Raw genomic sequence first — 21,866 nt, 5'->3', positions numbered from 1 at the left:
CATTTCTGTAAACAAAATTAGCTGTAAAAAAAGATGACACAAATCTTCTCATTTTGAGAGGACTGCCTTGCCAGACCTTTCTGGATGAACTGATTCCTTTCACTGTCACCTTACAGTTGTTCATCTGACTCACCGGTATCTCCAAGTTAGTAGCTAATTGGCACTAGTTTGTTTTTTGACATAAAACCAAAATAAATCCGACTCAATCCAAGATGTTGATGTCAAACAATGCTCATTGAGATGCAACTAGAGGAAGATTAAAAGTTAAGTGCGTCAGTGGTGCCAGTTCTCCACTCTGATGTAATTAAAAAATAAAACTATAGCAGCAAAAGGTGGCGTGAGAGGACCAGCTATGTGATGGGAAACAATATGAAATATCTGTTAATTTCACCAAGCTGTTTTAATCCAGATGAAGGAAATGTAAAGGTATTGATTTATACCTTATAATATAAATCTATCTTTAGACCAAATGAATAAAGTCGTGCTTCAAATGTCAATGATACTTTTTTTTCTTTCAGTGCAAAAAATAAAGGGTATGTTCATGTTCTGGGTCTCTGGAAAGCGCATAGACAACTTCTGTTGTAATAGAAATAAAATTGAAATTGAATTGAAAAGGGAAAAGAGTGTGACAATTATGTAAAACGATCATGATCTGGGATCCTGATCCGGTGATTATCACAGACCTAAGCAGTTATGGTTAAGTTAGACATTTTCTCAGTTAAAAAAGCCAAATAAACTTAAAACAAATCAAAGTCGCAGGACAGTAAGAGTGGGCAGAGGAGAGGGGGTGGGGAGTGGTACTTTGAGTCATCAGTGACACTGAATTCTTGTCCGTATTATGCTGATCCCTCTCCTCCCCGCCGCCTCCACTCCATCCTGCTGCGTCTCCGGCCGCGGCGCTGCGCGTCCCCGCTGCGCCTCCGCGGCTGGTGCGGCTGGTGCGGCTGGTGCGGCTGGTGCGGCTGGGGCGGCTGGTGCGGCTGGTGCGGCTGGAGCGGCTGGTGCGGCTGGTGCGGTTCGTGCGGGTCCCCGGCTCGGTGCGTGTCTGCGGGATGATGGGAGCGCAGGCTGCGTGACGGCGCAGCGCTCCTCCACCTGGCCCCCGCAGGAGGGAGAAGGAGACCTTAAACGGAGTCTTCAGAGTGAGCCTGAGGCAGGTCCAGTCCCCCCTCCTCCTCTTCTCTGGTTTCACCCTCCGTCGTCCCTCTCCTCTCCTCTCCTCTCCTCTCCTCTCCTCTCCTCTCTTCTCCTCTCCTCTCCTCTCCTCTCCTCTCCTCTCCTCTCCTCTCCTCTCCTCTCCTCTCCTCTCCTCTCCTCTCCTCTTCTCTCCCCATCTGTCTCTCTCTCAGTGCTCTGCTCCTCTCGTCCAGCTCTCCACCTGGCCTCCATGAGTTTAACTGAGGACAAGCTATCCCTCCCTGGAAGGTAAGCAACACAGCCATGGGGTGTCTGTTTCCTCTGCTACAATAAGACCAGACAATAAGAAGAAAAAAAACTAAGGAACAAAGAAAAGAGCAGGGTGGGGGGGTATGGCTCAGTTATTTGATCCAAATGAATGTTACTCATGATTTTTATATGCCCGCTGGCAATTGATGGTGACATACAGAAGCTGGCATGACTAAAATAAATACTTGGGGTGATTTCTTCCTCCAATTATCTGTGCAGAGGTCTAATGATCCTCCAGACTTGCTTGCTCATTTTTCTAAGATAGCATTTGGTTGTGTTAAGATTATTCACTGAAGGACACTCTGTCAAGGTTCACATACTATAACAATAAAGTGGATCTGCCTGTAACCCCGGTTATTACATGTAGATGCAGACAGTGATTTCACAGCAGACTTGTTGGATCCCTGGCTGGATTAGTGATGAGATGTCCTGATCATCCCTCTCTGTAACAAACAGCTGCTTTGCTTTATCTTTTAGTCCGAATAGAAGTCAATCACAAAGGTGACCGTCTTCCAGCCAGCCTGTCAAACTGGCAGATTGCTGCGTAATATTTTTTTTGGGACATTTGCCCGCATGCTTGAGCTGCCTGTTGTTGTTGCTTTGCACAAACACGCATGATGTTATTTTGCTCGTGGACTCTCACTCCAGCTTACAAGCAGAAAATCAATGTGTGGAGGCAAAGACTAATTACGATGACCGAGGAACACTTAACAAAGCGTATCATGGTCATCTGAAGCTCAGAAATGTGAAAGAGATGTCTGGTGGGAAGGCTTTATTCTTTAACACAGAATTGTTGACTTGTCCTCGTCACACTGCAGGGAGGAAAAAATGGTATGTTTGGGTCCTAAAAGAAAGCAGAGGATGCGACACAAACGACACAAGCTCTAACTCAAAAATGTTGTAGTTTGATTTACTTTATTACATTTGCGCCTGAACTATGACACTATTTGAATAATTGTCATCTCAGCTTGAAATCAGTGTTCCACGCTCTGGATTTATTGAAAATCATGAACAATTTGCATGTGAAAGAATCATTTGTAGGGAAACCAAAGCACAAGCTTGGGACTAAATATGTATCTAGGCTACAGTAGTCTTGTATTGGACTTGACAAAAATCCATCCAAACCTGAATCTAACAGAGCTGGCATTCGATTCAAAGGAAAGATGAGTTCACCACAAGGCTCATCATCCTAAACACACATTTCGGTGCATGCTGCATCATGTGATTACCATTCACGCTGATTACATAAGATGTGTCACAGTATGCTTGGCGAAGTCAGGAGCTGCCTCCAACCGCCCTGTCAGGCTTTTGAAAGTTTGTGTAAATCTTGTACTGCGTTGACATTCACTTTTCACTGTCAGTCACTCTTTAGATAGGAGGCAGGAAGGGTGAAGGCAGTCGCCTTCAATCTCTCAAAGGTCTGGCCAAGCCCTCGGGGATGTGCCCAACAGTTTGTCATATATGTTGTTGCAGCGGTTTGCTTTTAAATAGGCTATTGCACGTGGCAGTGACCCAACAGGCTTTAGAAATGGCTCAGAAATGTGAAGTGGAGCTGCATTGATCTGGTGATCAGTGGGAAGCAGACTGACAGCTGTTTTGCTTAATGCTTGAGTCATTTTTTCAGAAAAGAAGCCAACCGCTTCAACTCCAAATCAAAAATAAGCGTAACGACAAGAAAAATGCAGTTTAATAAAGAAGTGATTCCTACATCTACTATGATTTTTATTCCCTGCAGACAGTATGAATTTAGATATTTCATATTTGCTTTCTTACGTTTTCATGTTAAAATATCAGTTTCATTTTCATGTGAATGAATATTTGATTACTTTTAGGAAGTGTCCCCCGTCATCTCTTGTAACAAGTATGCATTGCTTTATGTCACACATCAGCAATGATGAAACTAGCTCCTGGACATCAAGGCCATAGGTGAGCAAGAGAATCAAAGTAGTAATGGAAATAAAAATGAGAAAGACTAAGCAGCAGATTTGTAAAAGCGACTTAACCTCCATGCCTATAGGGGGAGCCACTGAGCAAAAATACTTTGTGCTGCTTTGCTATGCATCCATTTTTGCATTTCAGGCTTGTAATCCTGTCCAACAAAAGTATTGGAATAAGTTAATACGATTAAGGAGATGAAAAAATTTAAGGGTTTTGTGGACTTTATCAAAAGTAACTTTACAGGAAATTGGGGCAGAGAAAGAGTTGGTGGAAGACACTCGGCAAAGGGTCACAGGCCGAGAGCTGAGCCCCGCTGGCTGCACAGGACTGTACCCTCCATATGTGAAGCACCCACTTAACCAAATGATCTATCCAGTGTCACGTCTGGATAATTTGATATAAATCCAGAAAAAGATGGGCAGAAAAATGTGTGAGAAATTCATTAAAATGTTCCTCAAATAATGATTGGAAGGGATTTCCATAGTCTTCCTTCTACATTGCATTACGTAATTGAACAATTCCAGGAATCTGCAGGAATTTCAGTGCAAGATTGCGAGCCTAAGCTGGATACCCTTGGTCTCTGATCCCTCAGATGGCACTGCATTAAGAACGGCCATTCTTTAGCAGCTGATATAACCACACGGACAAGGGATTACTTTGAGATATCCTAGTTAAGCACTACAATATAGAAAGCTACAAATGTCATTTTAAAAGGTTACTGTACAAAAAAAAGAATAAAAGAAGCCTGGTGGTAATGACATCTCACCATGTGGGATGGACCATGGGAATGGGAATACAGTGGAAATGTGCACTTTGGTCATACAGATAAGTATTCAGGATCTTTTTCAGATGAAATACCCACCCTATGCTAGGAATGGGCGATATTTTACCGTAAATGATAAACCGTCAAAAAAATTCCCCACGGTAAGAATTTGTCATCTCGCGGTAAAAACGATAAATTCCTGTTGATGACGTTTTTGTGTAAAGCTGATTTATGGTTCTGCGTTAAATCCACGCACAACATACGTGTGCAAGGAAGGAAGGAAGGAAGGAAGGAAGGAAGGAAGGAAGGAAGGAAGGATATGAGCCTGAAAGAAAGAAAGAAAGAAAGAAAGAAAGAAAGAAAGAAAGAAAGAAAGAAAGAAAGAAAGAAAGAAAGAAAGAAAGAAATGAGCCTGAAAGAAAGAAACAAAAAGGATAAATTCCCGTTGATGAGGTTTTTGTGTAACAAACATGGAGGATCTGACTCATTCCAGTTTTGCAGTACAGGTGTAACTCATTTAATTGGTTTTTATCAATTCAATTTAATTGGTGTAGTTTAGTAGCATTCAGTATTCTTTTAGAGCAGTGTTTTGGGGGCTCCAAAGACTGAATGTGGTGATAGATTTATAGTTACAAAGGTGGAGTTGAATTGGTATTTCTTTTATCGTTATCGGGATAAATGCCAGAAATTATCGTGATACATTTTTTAGTCCATACCGCCGATCCCTACCCGTATGCTCATCCAGACTGTTTTCAGCGATGAACCAGGGTCTGTGATGGCATAGGGTCATGTACACCTCTTGGCAGTACTAGGCTGCATTTATGCAGAAAAGCAACATATGCTGCCTTCAAGAACACAGAATGTCCCGAGATGTTCATTTATTTTTCCAAAAGACAAAGCAAAACTACGTTCTGCACACAAAAAACCCTGTAACTTTTGAAATGAAAAAATAAGACAATGACGACCCACACTGCTGAACATTAAACGTATTAACAAAAGAATGGAGGAAAATAACAACTAGAAGACGTCAACGCTCCTCAAATTCATAAAGTAAATGTAAGAATAAGAATTGAAGGTATTTTTCTTCTTTATCAATTTTTCATTTTCCATCCCGTCCCAAATTTTTTTTTTTTATTTGAAGTTGTAAATTCAGCAGAAAAAGTGGATAGATTTACTGCTTTTTCTACATAATTTATGATTGATCGTAAAATAATGAAATTTCAAAAAGTGGTATCTTAAACAAGCACAGAGAAAAGAAAAAAACAATGACTGAAGTATCATATCGTTGTACGTTAGTGGGTCTCACCCCCCCTGTAAGCAGTGGTGATCTATGAGGACGACTGACAACCGTGCAGAAGTTATCAAGTTTACTTGCACTTGCACAAAATCTCATGCTGTACATACTGTACATTTTATTATAAAATGTCTTACTTAATTTTACTTGCAGATTCATTGTCTGTGTATCCTTGTGTATTTTATGCAATTGGAGGGAAAACAGTCAGAATTCTTGAAATAATGGATCAACAGCTGCACAAAGAGCTGACTGCTGTGTTCTTAATTAAAACAACATGGGACACATTCACTCTCTACAAAAAGACCAACAAGCGTGCAACAAGCAGCGCATGGAAATACTGTTGTTTATTTATATATTTATTTGGGTTGCTACGCTGCATCAAGGCATCAACGTTAGGAACCGCTGGCCCACTTCCATTAAAACTACCAGTTCGAGAAATGTCTTTTCCAGAAGGATTTTAAGCATAAATGATAAGAAGAAAATAAACACGAAAACCAAAACAAAAAATTACAATACAGAAATAACATGGACAGCTTAAACAGTGCAAATGCTCCGGGGACAGAGCAAACCAATCAAGCCAAGCGTACAAGATACAATGTGACACTTTATGTCCTGAAACACAAATGCTATATACCATATATGCGCTCTCTTTCTCTCTCTTTCTCTCTCTCACTTTCTATATATATATGTACATATGGAGAGGTATGAACAGTTAGGACTGAACAAGAACATAATATTGCAATAATAATTCGTATTTTTTTGAAAGTCTCTCATACTGTTTGCAACATTTTTTATGGCCACGAAGAAAAGACAGTACCAGTGATACAAAGAACAGGAGTTTTAGATATAAGAATTATATTTAAGGACAAGATTTAAGCATAAGTCAATGAGACACTGTGACATTGCCTCTATGCACGTGGTCTCTTACTTTGGCTCGGACTCCCTGACATGCCTGTCAGCCCTTAAATGGCTGCTCATCTCCGCTGACTAGACATTTAATGGTTATGAGTGGCAGTCCCATTTTCAGCAGCACCACAAATGTCACACTTTTAACGACATGCAGCAGGGAAACTTGTCACAGACTTGTATCTTAGATTATTTTTCACGCTGACAACAGCAGTAAAGTGCAGATAGATGACTCTAAAGCTTTTTTTTTTCTGTAAATACTCTGCATAAGGCAGGGTCAGGGCAGGGAGTGAAAAGAGGAAAATGTCAATCAAAAATAAAAATGATGGGAACATAAGCCAGGTCTGCAGGCGCTGCCTGGTTTATGTCCCGTGACACCATATGGAGGTCACAGTTCCTGTCCCTGTTTCAAAGGCGCCCACTTAATCTAAGCTCAACAGAAAACCTCCACAGACGGATTTATAGATCGCAAACAAGTCACTCAGCCAGTCATAAAAACGCTCTCAGCAGACCAAGAGGCAGAAGGTCGCTGGTTTAGCTATTTGTTTTGCATGCTTCTCTTTAATACCTGTCATTCTTACTTTCAAAGTCAGATTACTTGCTTCAGTTTTGTGCTTTTGTTTAAAATTTCAATTTCTCATGATAATAATGTCAACCAAACGGTTGAGTCTTTGTTTTTGCTTGAGGGTGACACGTGAACATGATTATCCGTTAAATACAATTACAGGGGTTATAAAAACCTAATGAAATGCTGTTTATTCAGACGCTGGAGAAGCCTGAGCTTTAAAACCAACACATCTGATTGAAAAGCACCAACCCTCTCAGTACTGAACGAAGGTTTTGATTACTTTTGTGCAAGGTTTAATCTCCCAAGCAGGACAGTTTCTCTGGCTGACATGCGAGCCAGTGTTTCTAAGTATCCACACAGCCTGGAAGTGAAATCCCATTTACAACAAGAGTTACTCTTTCTTATCGTCTCCTCTGTCATGACTTTAACTTTCCTATCTGTCACTCACACGTACGCATTGGCAATGTCACCGGCGCTGCGGTCCGTTGCGTTGCCGTGGCGGCGTTGGTGCCATCAGAAGTTGAGGGAAACCTTAACTTTTTGCACGTAGGCAGCTGATCCAATTGCGACCGCCAGTCGCAGTGAAATCACACATGGTGGCCCCGGGTCAAAGTATGTAGTAGGGATGGGCGGTATGGACAAAAAAATGTATCACGATAATTTCTGGCATTTATCCCGATAACGATAAAAAATGACGATAAAGAAAATACCAATTCAACTCCATCTTTTTAACTATAAATCTATCACCACATTCAGTCTTTGGAGCCCCCAAAACACTGCTGTAAAAGATACTAAATGCTACTAAACTACACCAATTAAATTGAATTGATAAAAACCAATTAAATTAGTACACCTGTACTGCAAAACTGGAATGACTCAAATGAAACAAGTTTGAAATGTAAGAACAGATTCAACATTTATTCAAACTGTATGGCTTAAACAGTGGGATAACAGTGCAAACAGCAAAAGTACCATTGTCATTCAAGTTTTCCTAGCTTATAAAATCACAAAGTAGAAAAAAATACAACCTGATAAATAAAGAAACAGGACAAATAAATAAAAGCCATCCTCACTGTTTTTTGCAGACTCTGCACATAATAGATGATGTTTGCTCCTCGTCACTCGTTTTAAATCCAAACCAGTTCCAGATAACGGAGCTGGAGCCTCGTTTAACAACGAGCTCCTCGCTATCAGATCCGCCTTCCGCCATGTTTGTTGCACAAAAACGTCATCAACGGGATTTTTTTGTTTTTACCGCGAGATGACAAATTCTTACCGTGGGGAATTTTTTTGACGGTTTATCATGAATGGTAAAATATCACCCATTCCTAGTATGCAGCTTACTTTTGTGTTGAGTCGGAACTAATTTCATTGGTTGTTTATAATTTTAAGGAAAGTATGACGGACACAGCCACTGTCAGGTGTGGCTGCAAAGCTGCTGTGTGAGCAAAGTGTCCGCCACCCTCAGGCATGATGTCCAGTGAAGCCCTGTGAGCATCGTAGCTGATGTTTAATATAGTGTTTTAATAGACAGCTCCTAGAAGAGACGACTGGGATAGAATGAGTTTGCATAAGTATTCCGACCGTTGCACTTACAGCCTGATTACAGCACCTATGTTAGTGTCACCAACCTCAAGTGTTCTTGAGTTTGATCCTACAAATGTGGCACACCGCTCCTCTGGAAGAACCTCTCAGTCATCTTGGCAGACACATTCCAGCACAACCAGATGGCATTTTGAATGTCAGCTCACAGCCATCCTTATCGCTGTCAAGAGATGCTGCACTGAGTTTAATTCCAGACACTAGTTGAGTTTCTCCAGTAAATTTATAGTTTTCTCGATACCAGCCTTTTCTTGGTGATGCTGCAGGTTATCATCTTGTTGAAGTGAAAACTTTCCTTTCAGCCCAAGATCCCGAGCACTCTGGAGAAGGTTTTCACCCGAGGTGGCTCTATATTTACCTGCCTCCATATTTCCCCTTGTCATAGTCTTTCACCTCATCTAGAGGAAACACAAGCCCACAGAGGCTTGTGCTATATCATCTCAAGGGAATGATATAGCGATACCCAGCTCACAGTGTCTTGCAGTATTTTGCTTCTCATGGACACTTTTTGACAAACTCCCAGTGAGCTGTCGTTTTGCTTTGACTGCAAAGTTCAATTTTTTGTCAGGACTCCATGTGATAAACACAAAATAACTGCAATTTTACTGGTGAAATGTTCCTAGTAGGGCTGTGTGATTAATCAATTTTAAATCTAAATCAGATTTATTAATCAAGACGATGTTAAAAAAAGGAAAATCGGAAAATGGATTTTCCTTTTTTGCAGCTGGCTGCATTACAGACAGAGCTCGTCTAGTCATCTTTGTTTGGTCAAGGAAATTGTAAATGTTGTCACTTTACTAAACTCAAGGAGGATTTACAGTATCTTTTAATTGCACTTCATTCCCAATAGGGAAATGTGTTTGCTATTTTTCTTTAAAAATAAAGATAAAATATTTGAAACAATTTATTCCATTGTCTAGTTTTACCAAAAAAATCGAAATCGAAAATCGGGTTTTCAGAGAAAAAAAATCAGGATTTTATTTTTGTCCAAAATCGCCCAGCCCTAGTTCCTAGAGAAAAAAAGTTAATCTGTCCAGTTTGGTCCACTGTGCTTCGATTTTTTTTCTTCTTCTTTTTTTAATCAAAAGTAGATTAAAGAATTAAAAGAAAAAAAAAACAGGCACAGCTGATTGGGAACAGCCAAAATATTTTGCTACGGTAACTGCTGAATAACTTTTTTTTAAAGGTGTTTTATAAGTCTTTCTATTACAAACAGTGTTGGGGTCAGGTAAAAATCATTCATCAAGGTCTGTGAGCAATTCCTTTTTTCTGGAGAATAAGACCTTTTTTCTGTGACTTTGTACGTGCATATTGTACACTGATGTGGAAGATGTCTTTTTTCTTTTTAAACCTTAAAATTGACTTTGCTCTGACAGCATAAAGCTGTGATCGCTGCCATGTCGATGCAGAGAGCAGCCTTTGATGTATTATGTATTGTCCTGCAGCTTTACGTCCACGTATTGATACAGTTTGCAGCATACCCGAAGGAAAAGCAGGAAAAACCATCCGGGGTATGTTTTGTGAAGACAGCTTTGTAGTCAAGTGTCTAGTGCACCACTGAACCGAGCCAAGTCCAAATGAAGTCCAAATTACACACTGTCAGTTTTTTAAACACATTTTAAAACACATTAAAACCACTCTAATCAGTCCCTGCAGCCCTGCAGAGTAGCAGCAGGATTCCAGCCCTTGAAATAAGACAGTAAAAGTGAGTTTCAACTCACAGCCCTCAAGAGTTTTCCCTACTGCTCTACCCCCAACCAGAAACTGAGCAAAACATTGAATGTTGCCTCAACTTCTCTGAGCCAGATGATGACTGAAGCTGGAAGTTGTCCCTACGGTCTCCTTAACTACTCTTTACAGACGGAATACTTAGCAGTGCAATTTTAAGCAGAAGAAATCAGTAAAAGCAAAGCAGATAATTGTAGGGACATTTTCTCCAGACAGTTAGGCGCCACATTGGTTTAAAAAATGGTGCACGTTTGACAAGAAGTAAAGAAATGTGGGAACGTGATCTTGCATACTGAACTATTTAATCTTATGCCAAATCGTAATGGTATATAAATAAAATTAAATGCAATTTTGAGGATTTATCCCGGAAGTATGAGTCAGAATGCAGTTAATGATCCAGTCTAGGTCCGGTCAAGTCTGAGTCGTTTGACTCGGGTCCAAATCCAGCTTCATTTGTCAAGCTCTGTGCAAGCAGTTTAGAAAACCACATCATTTCCATATTGATTAACTGTTTCTGCTTTCTTCTACAATTATTGGCAAGTGAAATGAATGCCATCTTTGAAAATAAGCTTTTTTTTTCTTTTTTTCCCTGCAATATAAAGCAGTTGTAGGAACATCCTGCAAGAGGGGTGATTCTATATTTCTTTGGACAGAGTTAGCTAATGACTAAAACCACGGCATCAATTACTGTTGATAAAAGATGTAGTAAGAAATAGGGCTGGGCGATATATCGAGATTTTAATATATATCAATATATTTTCAAACGCGATATGGTACGAGACAATATCGTTTATATCGAATTTAAAAAAAACTTTTTTTTGTTTTTTTATGATTTTGATATAGCTTATTTTGTGACAAATTGACTTGAATGTTTTATTTGAGATTTGCACAAATGTTTGTTATTTGCACAACTGTCAACCTCAGTGGAAAAGTCTGCCTGTTACTGTCTACATTGTATTAATTGCACAGTGTATTTCAATGTAATTGTTATGCAGGAAAGGGATATTTGTTTTATTTTATTCAAGAAGCATTTTTATTCTATATATGCAGGCAGTTTATTTTTATTTCATTTGTTTTATACATTTTGATATTGTGCAGACCTCTGTTAATAAAGGTTCCTGTGTGACCTTTGGCACGAGGCTTTGTATTAAAACTGACTGTTTTTTTAAGGGTTTGCCTCAGAAAAAAATGAAGCTAACAGAGATGCTATGCTATAATGCTTTGGGGGAAACCCCAATTATGTCACAGAAAAAATATTGATATATATCGAGTATCGCCATTCAGCTAGAAAATATCGAGATATGACTTTTGGTCCATATCGCCCAGCCCTAGTAAGAAACAAACGTCTATTTTTGCTACAAACAATACAAATGATGATAAAATAGTGTGAAGCAGAGCCCTGGAAGTTCCCAGAGACCACAACGTGATCCCAGGGTAATCAAAGTATCATCAGATCCCAACAATATATAAATGACAACATCTAGTTAAACCGGAACAATTTTTACAAGTACTGCTTCTGCAAATGCTTATGCTTATAGTTATGTTGTTGTTGTCGGTCAGGCCAACCCGTTGGGCAGAGGCAGAGGAGGACAGGACAGATCCCAGACAGATAACAAAAGAGACTGTTGGACCCCAGAGCGGTAAAGATTAGGACGCTAAACACACACTTGGCTGTCACACCCTATAGTCTGTGGGATTGTGATGTAGAAATGAAGATTCCTCCTTCCTGGGGACCAAAAACACACTGGCTGGTCTAACACAACAGTGGACTTAAGTGTCAAAAAAATCTCATCTCAGGCTCATTGGAGATATTATCACTGACTAGTGGCCGGACTTTCATAAAAAATGGGTTGTGCTTTATCCTGTCTGATTGCTAAGACCTTTAGAGACAGAATGCTTTTATATCATCCCTGATAGATCACCAAGTATATTCATCCACTGGTCCCTGCACTGTTCCTTCCTCCCAGGCAGCCCTCCCATCTCCTATCAGGCAGAGTGATGCTCTGAATTGCAATCATCTAGACTGAAAAACGATTGATAAGAGGATACTGATTGCTTACTGAACAACTGTAGTCCGACTTCCCCAGACCCCTGATGCTGATAAGACCTTAAGAATATAGGTTAATTCATCAGATCACTGAGACGCTCTCCATCGTGGCAGAATTAACCCTCTTGTTCCTCTATTCACTATTCCACCATGGTATGTGTAACGACTGCATTCCCGTATGTGCGTACAGGATTCCTTTTATCATCTGCTGGGAAGCAAAAAGTGCAATTCCTTTAACTTTTAGGGAAACTTGAATACAATTTCACTGAATCGTAATGGGTTTGTGCTCACTCTCATGCAATTGCTGTACATGATGAGAGGCACCTTGTGATTTTGTTCATGTGTCAAGACTGCAGAGCAGCAAACGACAAAGCAGCAAAAGATAGTACTGTATTGTAAAAGCAAAGAAAAAATAGATAATATGTAGTGTTTTCTCTTGTCAAATTGATTTTATTTGAGACATCAATTGCTGCACCCTGCAACATGTTCCATAGGTGGTATTTTGTTATGTTGCCATTCCATTCCGACAATCTGTTTATTATGTGTTTACATAAGAAAACAGCTGTTCTCCATACAATACAGTCATAAACTCAATAATATATAATCACAGAACCTCCGCCCCCACCATTGGCCTAACCTCACATAACAGACATAAATACCAATAATAAGGCTAAAATGAGTAAATACCAAAGAGAGAAAAGAAAAGAAAAATACGCCCAATATTACTTTGTTCAGCTCAAATTTCACTGACATGGTGTTGGAATTATTGTAGTAAGTTATCATGCTCGCCATTAACAGAACGTATGATAATTTGCTTACGCCTGTGACACACTGATAAAACAATGCTGTGTTAAGTGATTAAAAAGTGCTGCACAAGAAGTTTCCTGATTATCAGCATAAAGCAGAATTCTGCAGAGAAGAGGAAACTTCTTGTTGCTAAACAAACGAGAACAAGAACAAATCAATACCTTTCCACTGATTGCGACCACTCCCTTTCCCCCTCCCTTTAGGGGCGCAGTCAGCTCTGTAACCACTAACCTAGGGTACACCCAGAGTGAATAAAAGCCAAGGAAGCAGAGAGACGAATTTAGAGTATGTTGGAGATTTTACACGTCCCGACTAGGGATGGGCGGTATGGACTAAAAAATGTATCACGATAATTTCTGGCATTTATTCTGATAACGATAAAAATGACGATAGAAAAAATACCAATTCAACTCCACCTTTGTAACTATAACTCTATCACCACATTCAGTCTTTGGAGCCCCCAAAATAATGCTCTAAAAGATACTAAATACTACTAAACTACACCAATTAAATTGAATTAATAAAAACCAATTAAGTTAGTACACCTGTACTGCAAAACTAATGACTCAAATGAAACAAGTTTGAAATGTAAGAACAGATTCAACATTTATTCAAACTGCATTGCTTAAACAGTGGGATAACAGTGAAACAGCTAAAGTACCATCGTCCTTCAAGTTTTCTTAGCTTATAAAATCACAAAGTAGAAAAAAAGATACAACCTGATAAATAAAGAAACAGGACAAATAAATAAAAGCCATCCTTTGCACTCACTGTTTTTTGCAGACTCTGCATATAATAGATGATGTTTGCTCCTTGTCTCTCTTTTTAAATCCAAACCAGTTCCTTTTAACAACGAGCTCCTCACTCTCAGATCCGCCTTCGGCCATGTTTGTTAAGGCTGATTTATGGTTCTGCGTTAAATCGACGCAGAACCTACGCCGTAGGCTCTGCGTCGATTTTAACGCAGAATCATAAATCAGCTTCACACAAAAACGTCATTAACGGGAATTTATCGTTTTTACCGCAAGATGACAAATTCTTACCATGGGGAATTTTTTTGACGGTTTATCGTGAATGGTAAAATATCACCCATTTCTAGTCCCGACTGCTCTCCTTGCGCAAGTCAAAAGATACTTAACTGTGTCTGTGTCTTCTTTTTGTCTCCAGAAAGTTTGATGATACAAATGTTAAGTGTATGAACCTAACCCATGGGTCGGAAAAGGAGTCCAGGTCTTGTCAAATGAGATGCCCTTACCCATCAGAGACTGTCTAATTTTTTCCAGTTTCATAAAATAAAGCACCTCCTTATGTTGCCACTCCTTCTCACAACACGTGGGACTTTCCAGGATAAAGGACACCAAGTGATGAAGTGTTACAGTTGCTATTGTTTTCCCAGCCCTCCTGCAAACACGTCCTGAAGCAGCACAAAGCAACTTCTGCAAATATTCAGCTCAGCAGAGGTCTCTCTAGAGGTGTGGAGGTGAATCTACTTTTACACCACTGAATATTTACTCTTGCTTGGTCTCTTGCTTGGTCACTCTCTCATTTTCTGTTCTGTCGTTACTGTCTTGAGTCTCCTCTGCTGAGATGTACCCGTGGGTCACTGAGCTGGTTGTATTGTTTTTGATGTGTGACATCGTGCTGTGAAGTGATGCAGTTGTCACTGGAGATGCTAAGGGCATTGAGACAGCTGCATAAAATCACAAACTCTGGCTTTTGGATTTGCTGCTGATAATAATCTGGATGGTCCTTTGGTCTTTGTTTCACACATTCACCCACTTCATTTCAAGAAATATCTGAAGTACTGACCTTTCGGACGAGGGCCGTGCAATACAAGATGTGAAGTCACACCAATACTGCTGCATCATACCTAATGCAGCAGTATTGGTGTGACTTTACATCTTCCACGTAAATGTGTATTTCTTCATCACCACTTTTCCTCCTTGTGGGTCTTTTATAACAAATATGATGGCTGCACTGGTGGACTCTGCCAGTACATCAGCACTGTTCAGCAATAAAACCTTTGCAGCGATCCCTCCTGTTTCCACAGGAGGACTATCTGAGAGCGTAGCACAGTGGTCTTATCTGTCAGCGCACACGGAGCCACATCCCGGCCACTCTACTCCTTCTCATTTGCAATGCTGCTGTCATAAAGACATCTACAACATCTGTGACCAAACCAAACAGCTTCAGCATTTGTTTGAATTCATGAAGTTGTGTTTTTAAATTGTGGATATAGAATTCCCTTCATTGACATTCACTGAAGAAAATTGGTTATCAACCAATATTGATCAGGTGGAAGGATCCATGATCAAAGCCTTTGACACTTTGTTGGTGAATTCAAATACACTAAATAAAATCTCATGCTTTAATAGCCATGACTGTCAAAAACATCTTCACTCATCCATCCATCCATCCATCCATCCATCCATCCATCCATCCATCCATCCATCCATCCATCCATCCATCCATCCATCCATCCATCCATCCATCCATCCATCCATCCATACATACATACATACATACATCCATCTCTTCCTCCAGCTCTTCCGAGGGGAGTCCGAGGCGTTCCCAGGCCAGCCGAGAGACATAGTCTCTCCAGCGTGTCCTGGGTCTTCCCCGGGGTCTCCTCCTGGAGGGACATGCCTGGAACACCTCCCTAGGGAGGAGGGACATGCCTGGAACACCTCCCTAGGGAGGAGGGACATGCCTGGAACACCTCCCTAGGGAGGAGGGACATGCCTGGAACACCTCCCTAGGGAGGAGGGACATGCCTGGAACACCTCCCTAGGGAGGAAGGACATGCCTGGAACACCTCCCTAGGGAGGAGGGACATGCCTGGAACACTTCCCTAGGGAGGAGGGACATGCCTGGAACACCTCCCTAGGGAGGAGGGACATGCCTGGAACACCTCCCTAGGGAGGAGGGACATGCCTGGAACACCTCCCTAGGGAGGAGGGACATGCCTGGAACACCTCCATACATAGAGATAGCCAAGCCACCTCAGCTGACTGCTCTCGATGTGAAAGAGTGGCAGCTCTACTCCAAGCTCCTCCTGAGTACCTGAACTTCTCACTATCTCCAAGGGAGTGCCCAACCACCCTGCGGAGGAAACTCATTTTGACACTTGTATCCGTGATCTTGTTCAGCTTTTACCCAAAGTTCATGACCATAAGTGGTGGGAGTGTAGATTGACCAGTAAATTGCCTTTCAACTCAGACAGACTCAAATTTGAAGGCGCTGATTCTCATCCCTGCCGCTTCACGCTCGGCTGCAAAATGATAGAGGTGCTGGCCTGATATGAAGCCAACAGGGCAACATCAGCAACAGAGATGAAAGGCTGTGGTTCCCAAACAGATGTCACAAATCAAAGCTGTGTTTAAACCCTGACAAGACTTGCTTTTTTAAAATGTGAATTATGAAACGTCCCTATCCAGTAATCATTTGTTGAAAATATTGATATATGTATTAAATGTCACCATTTTGTCTAAAAACAGAGAAACGTTTTAGGCCATTTCACCCAGACCTAGTTTCCACCGCCTGATAGATGACACGAAATTCCTCAGAACAAAGAGAAGTCAACGTGTTCAGAGTTAATGTACATGATTGGCAAAGTAATCCCTTGCACATGTGGTTATATCAGCGTTTGATGAACACCGGTTCTCCGTGCAGTACCGTCTGAGGAATCAGAGATCATAGGTATCCACCTAAGACTTGCGTCTTTGCCCTTTACGCAAAGTCGTTCCTCTAGATTCCTCAAAGTCATTTATATCATGACCTTTCTAAAAGGGAAACACATCTGCAAATGTACTCCAATTTGTCTTTGAGAGCAATACCTAAAACCATTTCATTGATTTTCTCCACCTTTATTTGTTCCTCAAAGACTCTGCCTGTGTTTGATTCTGATGCTGTATTAATCATAAACATAATCTACATTTTGCGCAGGAATATTCTTTTTTTTCTATTATAATGACTATTATTTTCTTTTTAAGAAATGCGTTTCCATCTGGTTTCACATCTGCTTCTGTGGGTTGAAATACTGTGCTGTAAAGAATGATAACCCCAACTTGCATTTTAATTGCATATTAAGTAAAACTAAAGCATTATCTTGATGTGGAATATTGTTATTGAACAATTTTAACTAATTTGTGTGTTGTTTAAATGTTTTAGATGGGAAATGCATCAGACACATCCTCTTTGTTTGCCTCCAGCATCTCCAAGGAGCACGACATCCTCATGGGCTTAATCTACACCATATTTTGTGAGTGTAAAAACCAGCCGGTCTCAGCTGTGCTGAACCTCTCCTGTTTTGTGCCCTTCTCACCCAGCTGAACCTGCTTTTTCCACAGGTATATTGTCCCTTATAGGCAACTGCACTCTGCTACTTGTTGCTCATCACAAGCGATCAACCTTGAAACCAGCAGAGTTTTTCATCATCAATCTCTCTGTCAGTGACCTTGGAATGACACTCTCTTTATTTCCATTGGCTATACCGTCCGCTTTTTCGCACAGGTATGTCTTATGTGTTTTGCCCGACCTTGGCATTTACTCATAATTTAGATTACCTTTAATCAAGAGACTGCAAAAAGAGCATTAGGGATTTGTGTACTTCGCGGCCATCCGTTTTTTGTTTTGAAATGACAAATTAAGAATAGAGATATAATCCTCTATGTTAGAGTTCAGTTTATGTTATTGATTGGACGCTGCAGCTGAACGGACTGTCTCAACATCACTGCAGTTTCATGACGGAGTGAAGACATATTACAGATTAAACTCATGTTTCACTCCCAGGTTTCATATTTGATTTATTTTCTGTTTCAACATTAAAAAAATCTAAAACTGTTAATTTTCAATCTGATCAACAAAAGAACCAGAAACAACTTTCTTCATTTATTACTGCGCATGTGCAATCCCCCCATTTGTCCAATCCTTGTTTTCAGTATCCTTGGAAACGAATAGGACATAGAGAAAAGAGTTTTCCACTCGCTGTTTTAATTCCCAATTTCGATTTTCAAACATATCAATGAAATCGGATAACGGATAACGGATAACGGATAACGGATAACGGATAACGGATAACGGATAATGGATAACGATCCGTTTTCCATTTTCCGTGTTTTATTATCAAAACAAAAGATGGGGAACAGATTATTTTGGATTATTTCTCTATTTTTATTTTGTCATTTCAAAACAAAAAACGGATGGCCGTGAAGTACACGGACCATTAGGCCTATCTTTATTACCCCACCCCTGTCTGTATGTGCAGGTGGCTGTTTGGAGACGTGGTCTGCCAGGTCTACGCCATGTGTGGAGTGCTATTTGGTTTGTGCAGCTTGACAAACCTCACAGCCCTCTCTTTAGTGTGCTGCCTTAAAGTCTGCTTCCCCAACCACGGTGAGAGGATAATTGCACGATGAGCATTAATGTCACAAAAGTGAGCAACATGAGAAAGAATAAAAACTATTGTGTCTACCCTTGCAGGTAACAAGTTCTCCTCTTCAGATGCCCGCCTCCTGGTGGCGGGAGTGTGGTGCTACGCTTCGGTGTTTGCCATCGGACCCCTGACACAGTGGGGGCGCTACAGTGCTGAACCGTATGGCACGGCCTGCTGCATTGACTGGCATGCACCCAACCAGGAGCTTACGGCTTTGTCTTACATCCTCTGCCTCTTTATCTTTTGCTATGCGCTGCCCTGCACCATCATCTTCTGCTCCTACACATTCATTCTGCTGACGGTGCGAGGATCCCGTCAGGCCGTCCAGCAGCATGTGTCACCGCAGACCAAGACCACCAATGCCCATGCCCTCATTGTGAAGGTCAGAGGACACGATTGTGTCACCTCAGCATCCCATCAGGGTTTTAAAGTAGAAGCTTTTGAGAAGGGTGTGAGAGAATTATGTAATCACTTTATCTTTGGGGAAATATCTCATAATATATAGTACAATCTCTATAAGTAAAATGGCTTTTAAGACATTCATTTTATCCACACCATTTTTTTCATGATATTTTTTCATGTACATGAATCTAAATTAACCTTCTGAATGTTTTTGCTGTATGTGTGCATGTTTGGATGCATGCTCTCCACAGCTGTCAGTAGCAGTGTGTATAGGCTTCCTGGGTGCCTGGACCCCGTATGCTGTAGTGGCCATGTGGGCTGCTTTCGGAGACGCCACACAAGTCCCTCCTACCGCATTCGCCCTAGCTGCCGTGTTTGCCAAGTCTTCCACTATGTACAACCCGATGGTTTACCTGCTGTGTAAGCCCAACTTTCGCGAGTGCTTGTACAGAGACACGTCTGTGTTACGACAGATGATCCACAGGGGAAGCCCGCAGCCGCAAGAACGATTCGGATCCACCTCGCAGCGCAATAGGGACACAAGTGCCTCCACAAGATTCTCAAATGGACAGCAGGAGAGCTACGGTGCATGTGTGAACTGCATTGAGAACCCAGCACTGTGTCACGTGACTGCACCTCGAAATACCGCCTGCATCCTGACTGGATCTGCATGCAGAGAGGTGACAGTTAACCAGCTCTCAGCCAGAAAACAACTAGATTTCCTCTAATGGTACAACCTTGTTCTTCCTCGTGAAGGAAACGAGACAGGACACAGGCTCAAAAAAGGACAGAAAGAAGACTGGACATCACAGACCTGCAACTTAGCAGTTTCTGTCAAACTCAACAGCTTGGCCGGAGGCTTATGAGGAATTAAAATCCTATAAAATCCTGCCTGAAAGACTTAAAGAAGTATAAATGTCTTGCCACAGACATTTTTACATCTCTTGATGTCAAGATCTGTGCGAACTTGCTGCTGACATTTGACTATATTCCAAGGGAGCAGAAATGCAGACAAGAAAACGCCTGCTGGGTCCGAGCTAGTAAGGAAAATACATTATTGCACAGCCTTTGGATAAACTGTTTCCCATAGAAGCGGTCTAAACAACAAAAGAGATTATTCAGGTTTTGTCACAGGAGGGAGATTTTTTTAACTGCTATGTGTATGTGTCTAGTGGTAGCATGCCCCAAATGATCACGCCCTGTAGACTTTCAACGCCTGTATGGATGCTTTGTCCTTGTCACCACAGGGATCCATTGCAACAGGGATGTAAAATCAAACTGGCGGTTACTGTTTTTCTTATACAGTGAGGGTAAATCAACAAACCTACAGTAACCCCTTCAAGCCTGCGTCAAAGGAAGTTTTTCATGCAAGAAAGACAGGTCTAAGGGGGAGGTTAATACTGGAAAAGGCTTTATCGTGCTGCATAACCTGCAGTTGTTTTTTTTACTTGAAAAGATTCTCGAACACTCTCGTTGGTTGTGGGGCGGGAGCGGGGGGGGTTCACTTCTTCTCCAGACATACTGAGGTCAAACCTCTGTTTCAGTAGTATTAGATCTTGATAAATAACTACTAATCAAAATGTTTGAGCAAATAAACAATGAAAAACATGAATGCCAAAGCAGCTTATGTAACAACAGAAGGTCCTTTCTTGAAAAGACTCATTTCCCCAACTAATGCTTTAATTTTTGCTGGCTGATGCATTTGATTGGTATTAACTGTATCATACAACCCACACATCAGTGTCCTCTATCTCACATAATGAATAGATACTATGGCTGATTTTATTTCTCTCTTGCACCTTTATCCAACAAAATAATGTGAATAGTCATCAGCAATAATAAATGACTCCTTGTCTTTATATCATCGCCACATCTGGTCCTGCATGCTGATACCAAAATTACTTTTCCTTTATAAAACCAAAACAGATCATTGCAATGTTGAATTCTGCCTTCCCTTATTAATGTGCTACTGTGATGTATGGCTTCATGTGCATGTAAAGAAAGGAAAATCTAAGTGTTATCAAAACAAAATTCTTGCAAGTCTTACTTAATAAACATGTGAAAATGCTTAGAAATTGTTTTAGTCCCTTTTTTCTGTGAGAGTAATTTGTTTTGTCTCTCAAATATCCAGGGGTATTATTTCATCATATTATTATTCAGGATATCTTTTTCAAATAAGTGTTAAAGGACAGACAGTAAAATATGAAGGAAGTTTCTGGCACAAGGTTTTGCTGAAAGGTTTAGAAAGATCATGTTAAAGATTTGGAAAAAGGATATTTTTCTTGAATTCTTGAAAGGAAATCTCGTTTCCTGGGAAAATATGTCAATATTTAAGACCTCTGTGACTCAGTTGCTTAGGGTGTTCATTAACTTCAGAGTTAAGCAGGTTCAAATTCGTGAGCAAAGAAATGAATTTAAGTTATGAAAGTCACCTTGTGGTCTCTTTTTAACACTAGGTTGCTGTCTGCCAGTCCATGACGCTGAAACAAATCTATTCTCAGGTTTTACATATCAGCGTTTGAAATAACACGGAGACAAGATAAATTTCTTGTTCTCCAATACTTTTGAAGGGAATTGCAAATCTTGTGTAATTTTGGATGTCAAAAGCAGCAATTCTGTCTTAATTTAAAGAAAACCTCTCACAAATAATCAAATGACCTGTTCAAACAACCTGACCCTTTGTCATTGAGACTGTTTTACGTGCAGTACATTTAACTTGGCAGATTACCCAGGTCATTGTTGACAACCTCCAGTTTTAACAGGCAGAAGACGTTCTGCTTTAATACATCTTACTTTGAGAGACAGGGAGCTTTGTCTGCTGAGATTCAACGAGCACACTGGCCAAAATGATGGATGAGAGCATTTCTGTGGGGTGGGGGGTGCCCAGTCCGAGGAGGATATAGTGTGTGTTTTTAAGACTTCATGCATCAT

General features: G+C 40.7%; 1 protein-coding gene across 3 annotated transcripts; it reads left to right on the top strand.

The window, feature by feature from the left end:
- Positions 1-902: 902 nt before the first annotated feature.
- On the top strand, positions 903-20,997 carry opn7d (opsin 7, group member d). Of its 3 annotated transcripts, XM_061734713.1 has the most exons (8): positions 903-1,425; positions 11,631-11,679; positions 11,806-11,885; positions 17,311-17,360; positions 17,449-17,611; positions 18,366-18,493; positions 18,581-18,915; positions 19,187-20,997. In XM_061734713.1, exons 1-8 carry the CDS (start codon positions 1,388-1,390, stop codon positions 19,661-19,663), a joined length of 1,320 nt encoding a protein of 439 aa, XP_061590697.1. In that variant the 5' UTR covers positions 903-1,387; the 3' UTR covers positions 19,664-20,997. The 3 variants fall into 3 exon arrangements, with proteins under 3 accessions (XP_061590697.1, XP_061590698.1, XP_061590699.1); XM_061734714.1 differs by lacking the exons at positions 11,631-11,679; positions 11,806-11,885 and having other exon boundaries at positions 1,293-1,425; positions 17,270-17,360; XM_061734715.1 differs by lacking the exons at positions 11,631-11,679; positions 11,806-11,885; positions 17,311-17,360 and having other exon boundaries at positions 1,340-1,425; positions 17,467-17,611.
- Positions 20,998-21,866: the final 869 nt, after the last annotated feature.

This window comes from Cololabis saira, chromosome 12 (genome assembly GCF_033807715.1).
Source record: "Cololabis saira isolate AMF1-May2022 chromosome 12, fColSai1.1, whole genome shotgun sequence".
NCBI lineage: Eukaryota > Metazoa > Chordata > Actinopteri > Beloniformes > Belonidae > Cololabis > Cololabis saira.
This window is presented reverse-complemented; position numbering and strand designations above follow the sequence as displayed.

Coding starts and splice junctions, on each gene's coding strand:
- opn7d (XM_061734713.1), top strand. CDS start 1,388: ATGAGTTTAACTGAGGACAAGCTATCCCTCCCTGGAAG. Junction 11,680..11,805: donor GACCACAACGTGATCCCAGG/GTAATCAAAGTA, acceptor GTTGTCGGTCAG/GCCAACCCGTTGGGCAGAGG. Junction 11,886..17,310: donor GACTGTTGGACCCCAGAGCG/GTAAAGATTAGG, acceptor GTTTGCCTCCAG/CATCTCCAAGGAGCACGACA.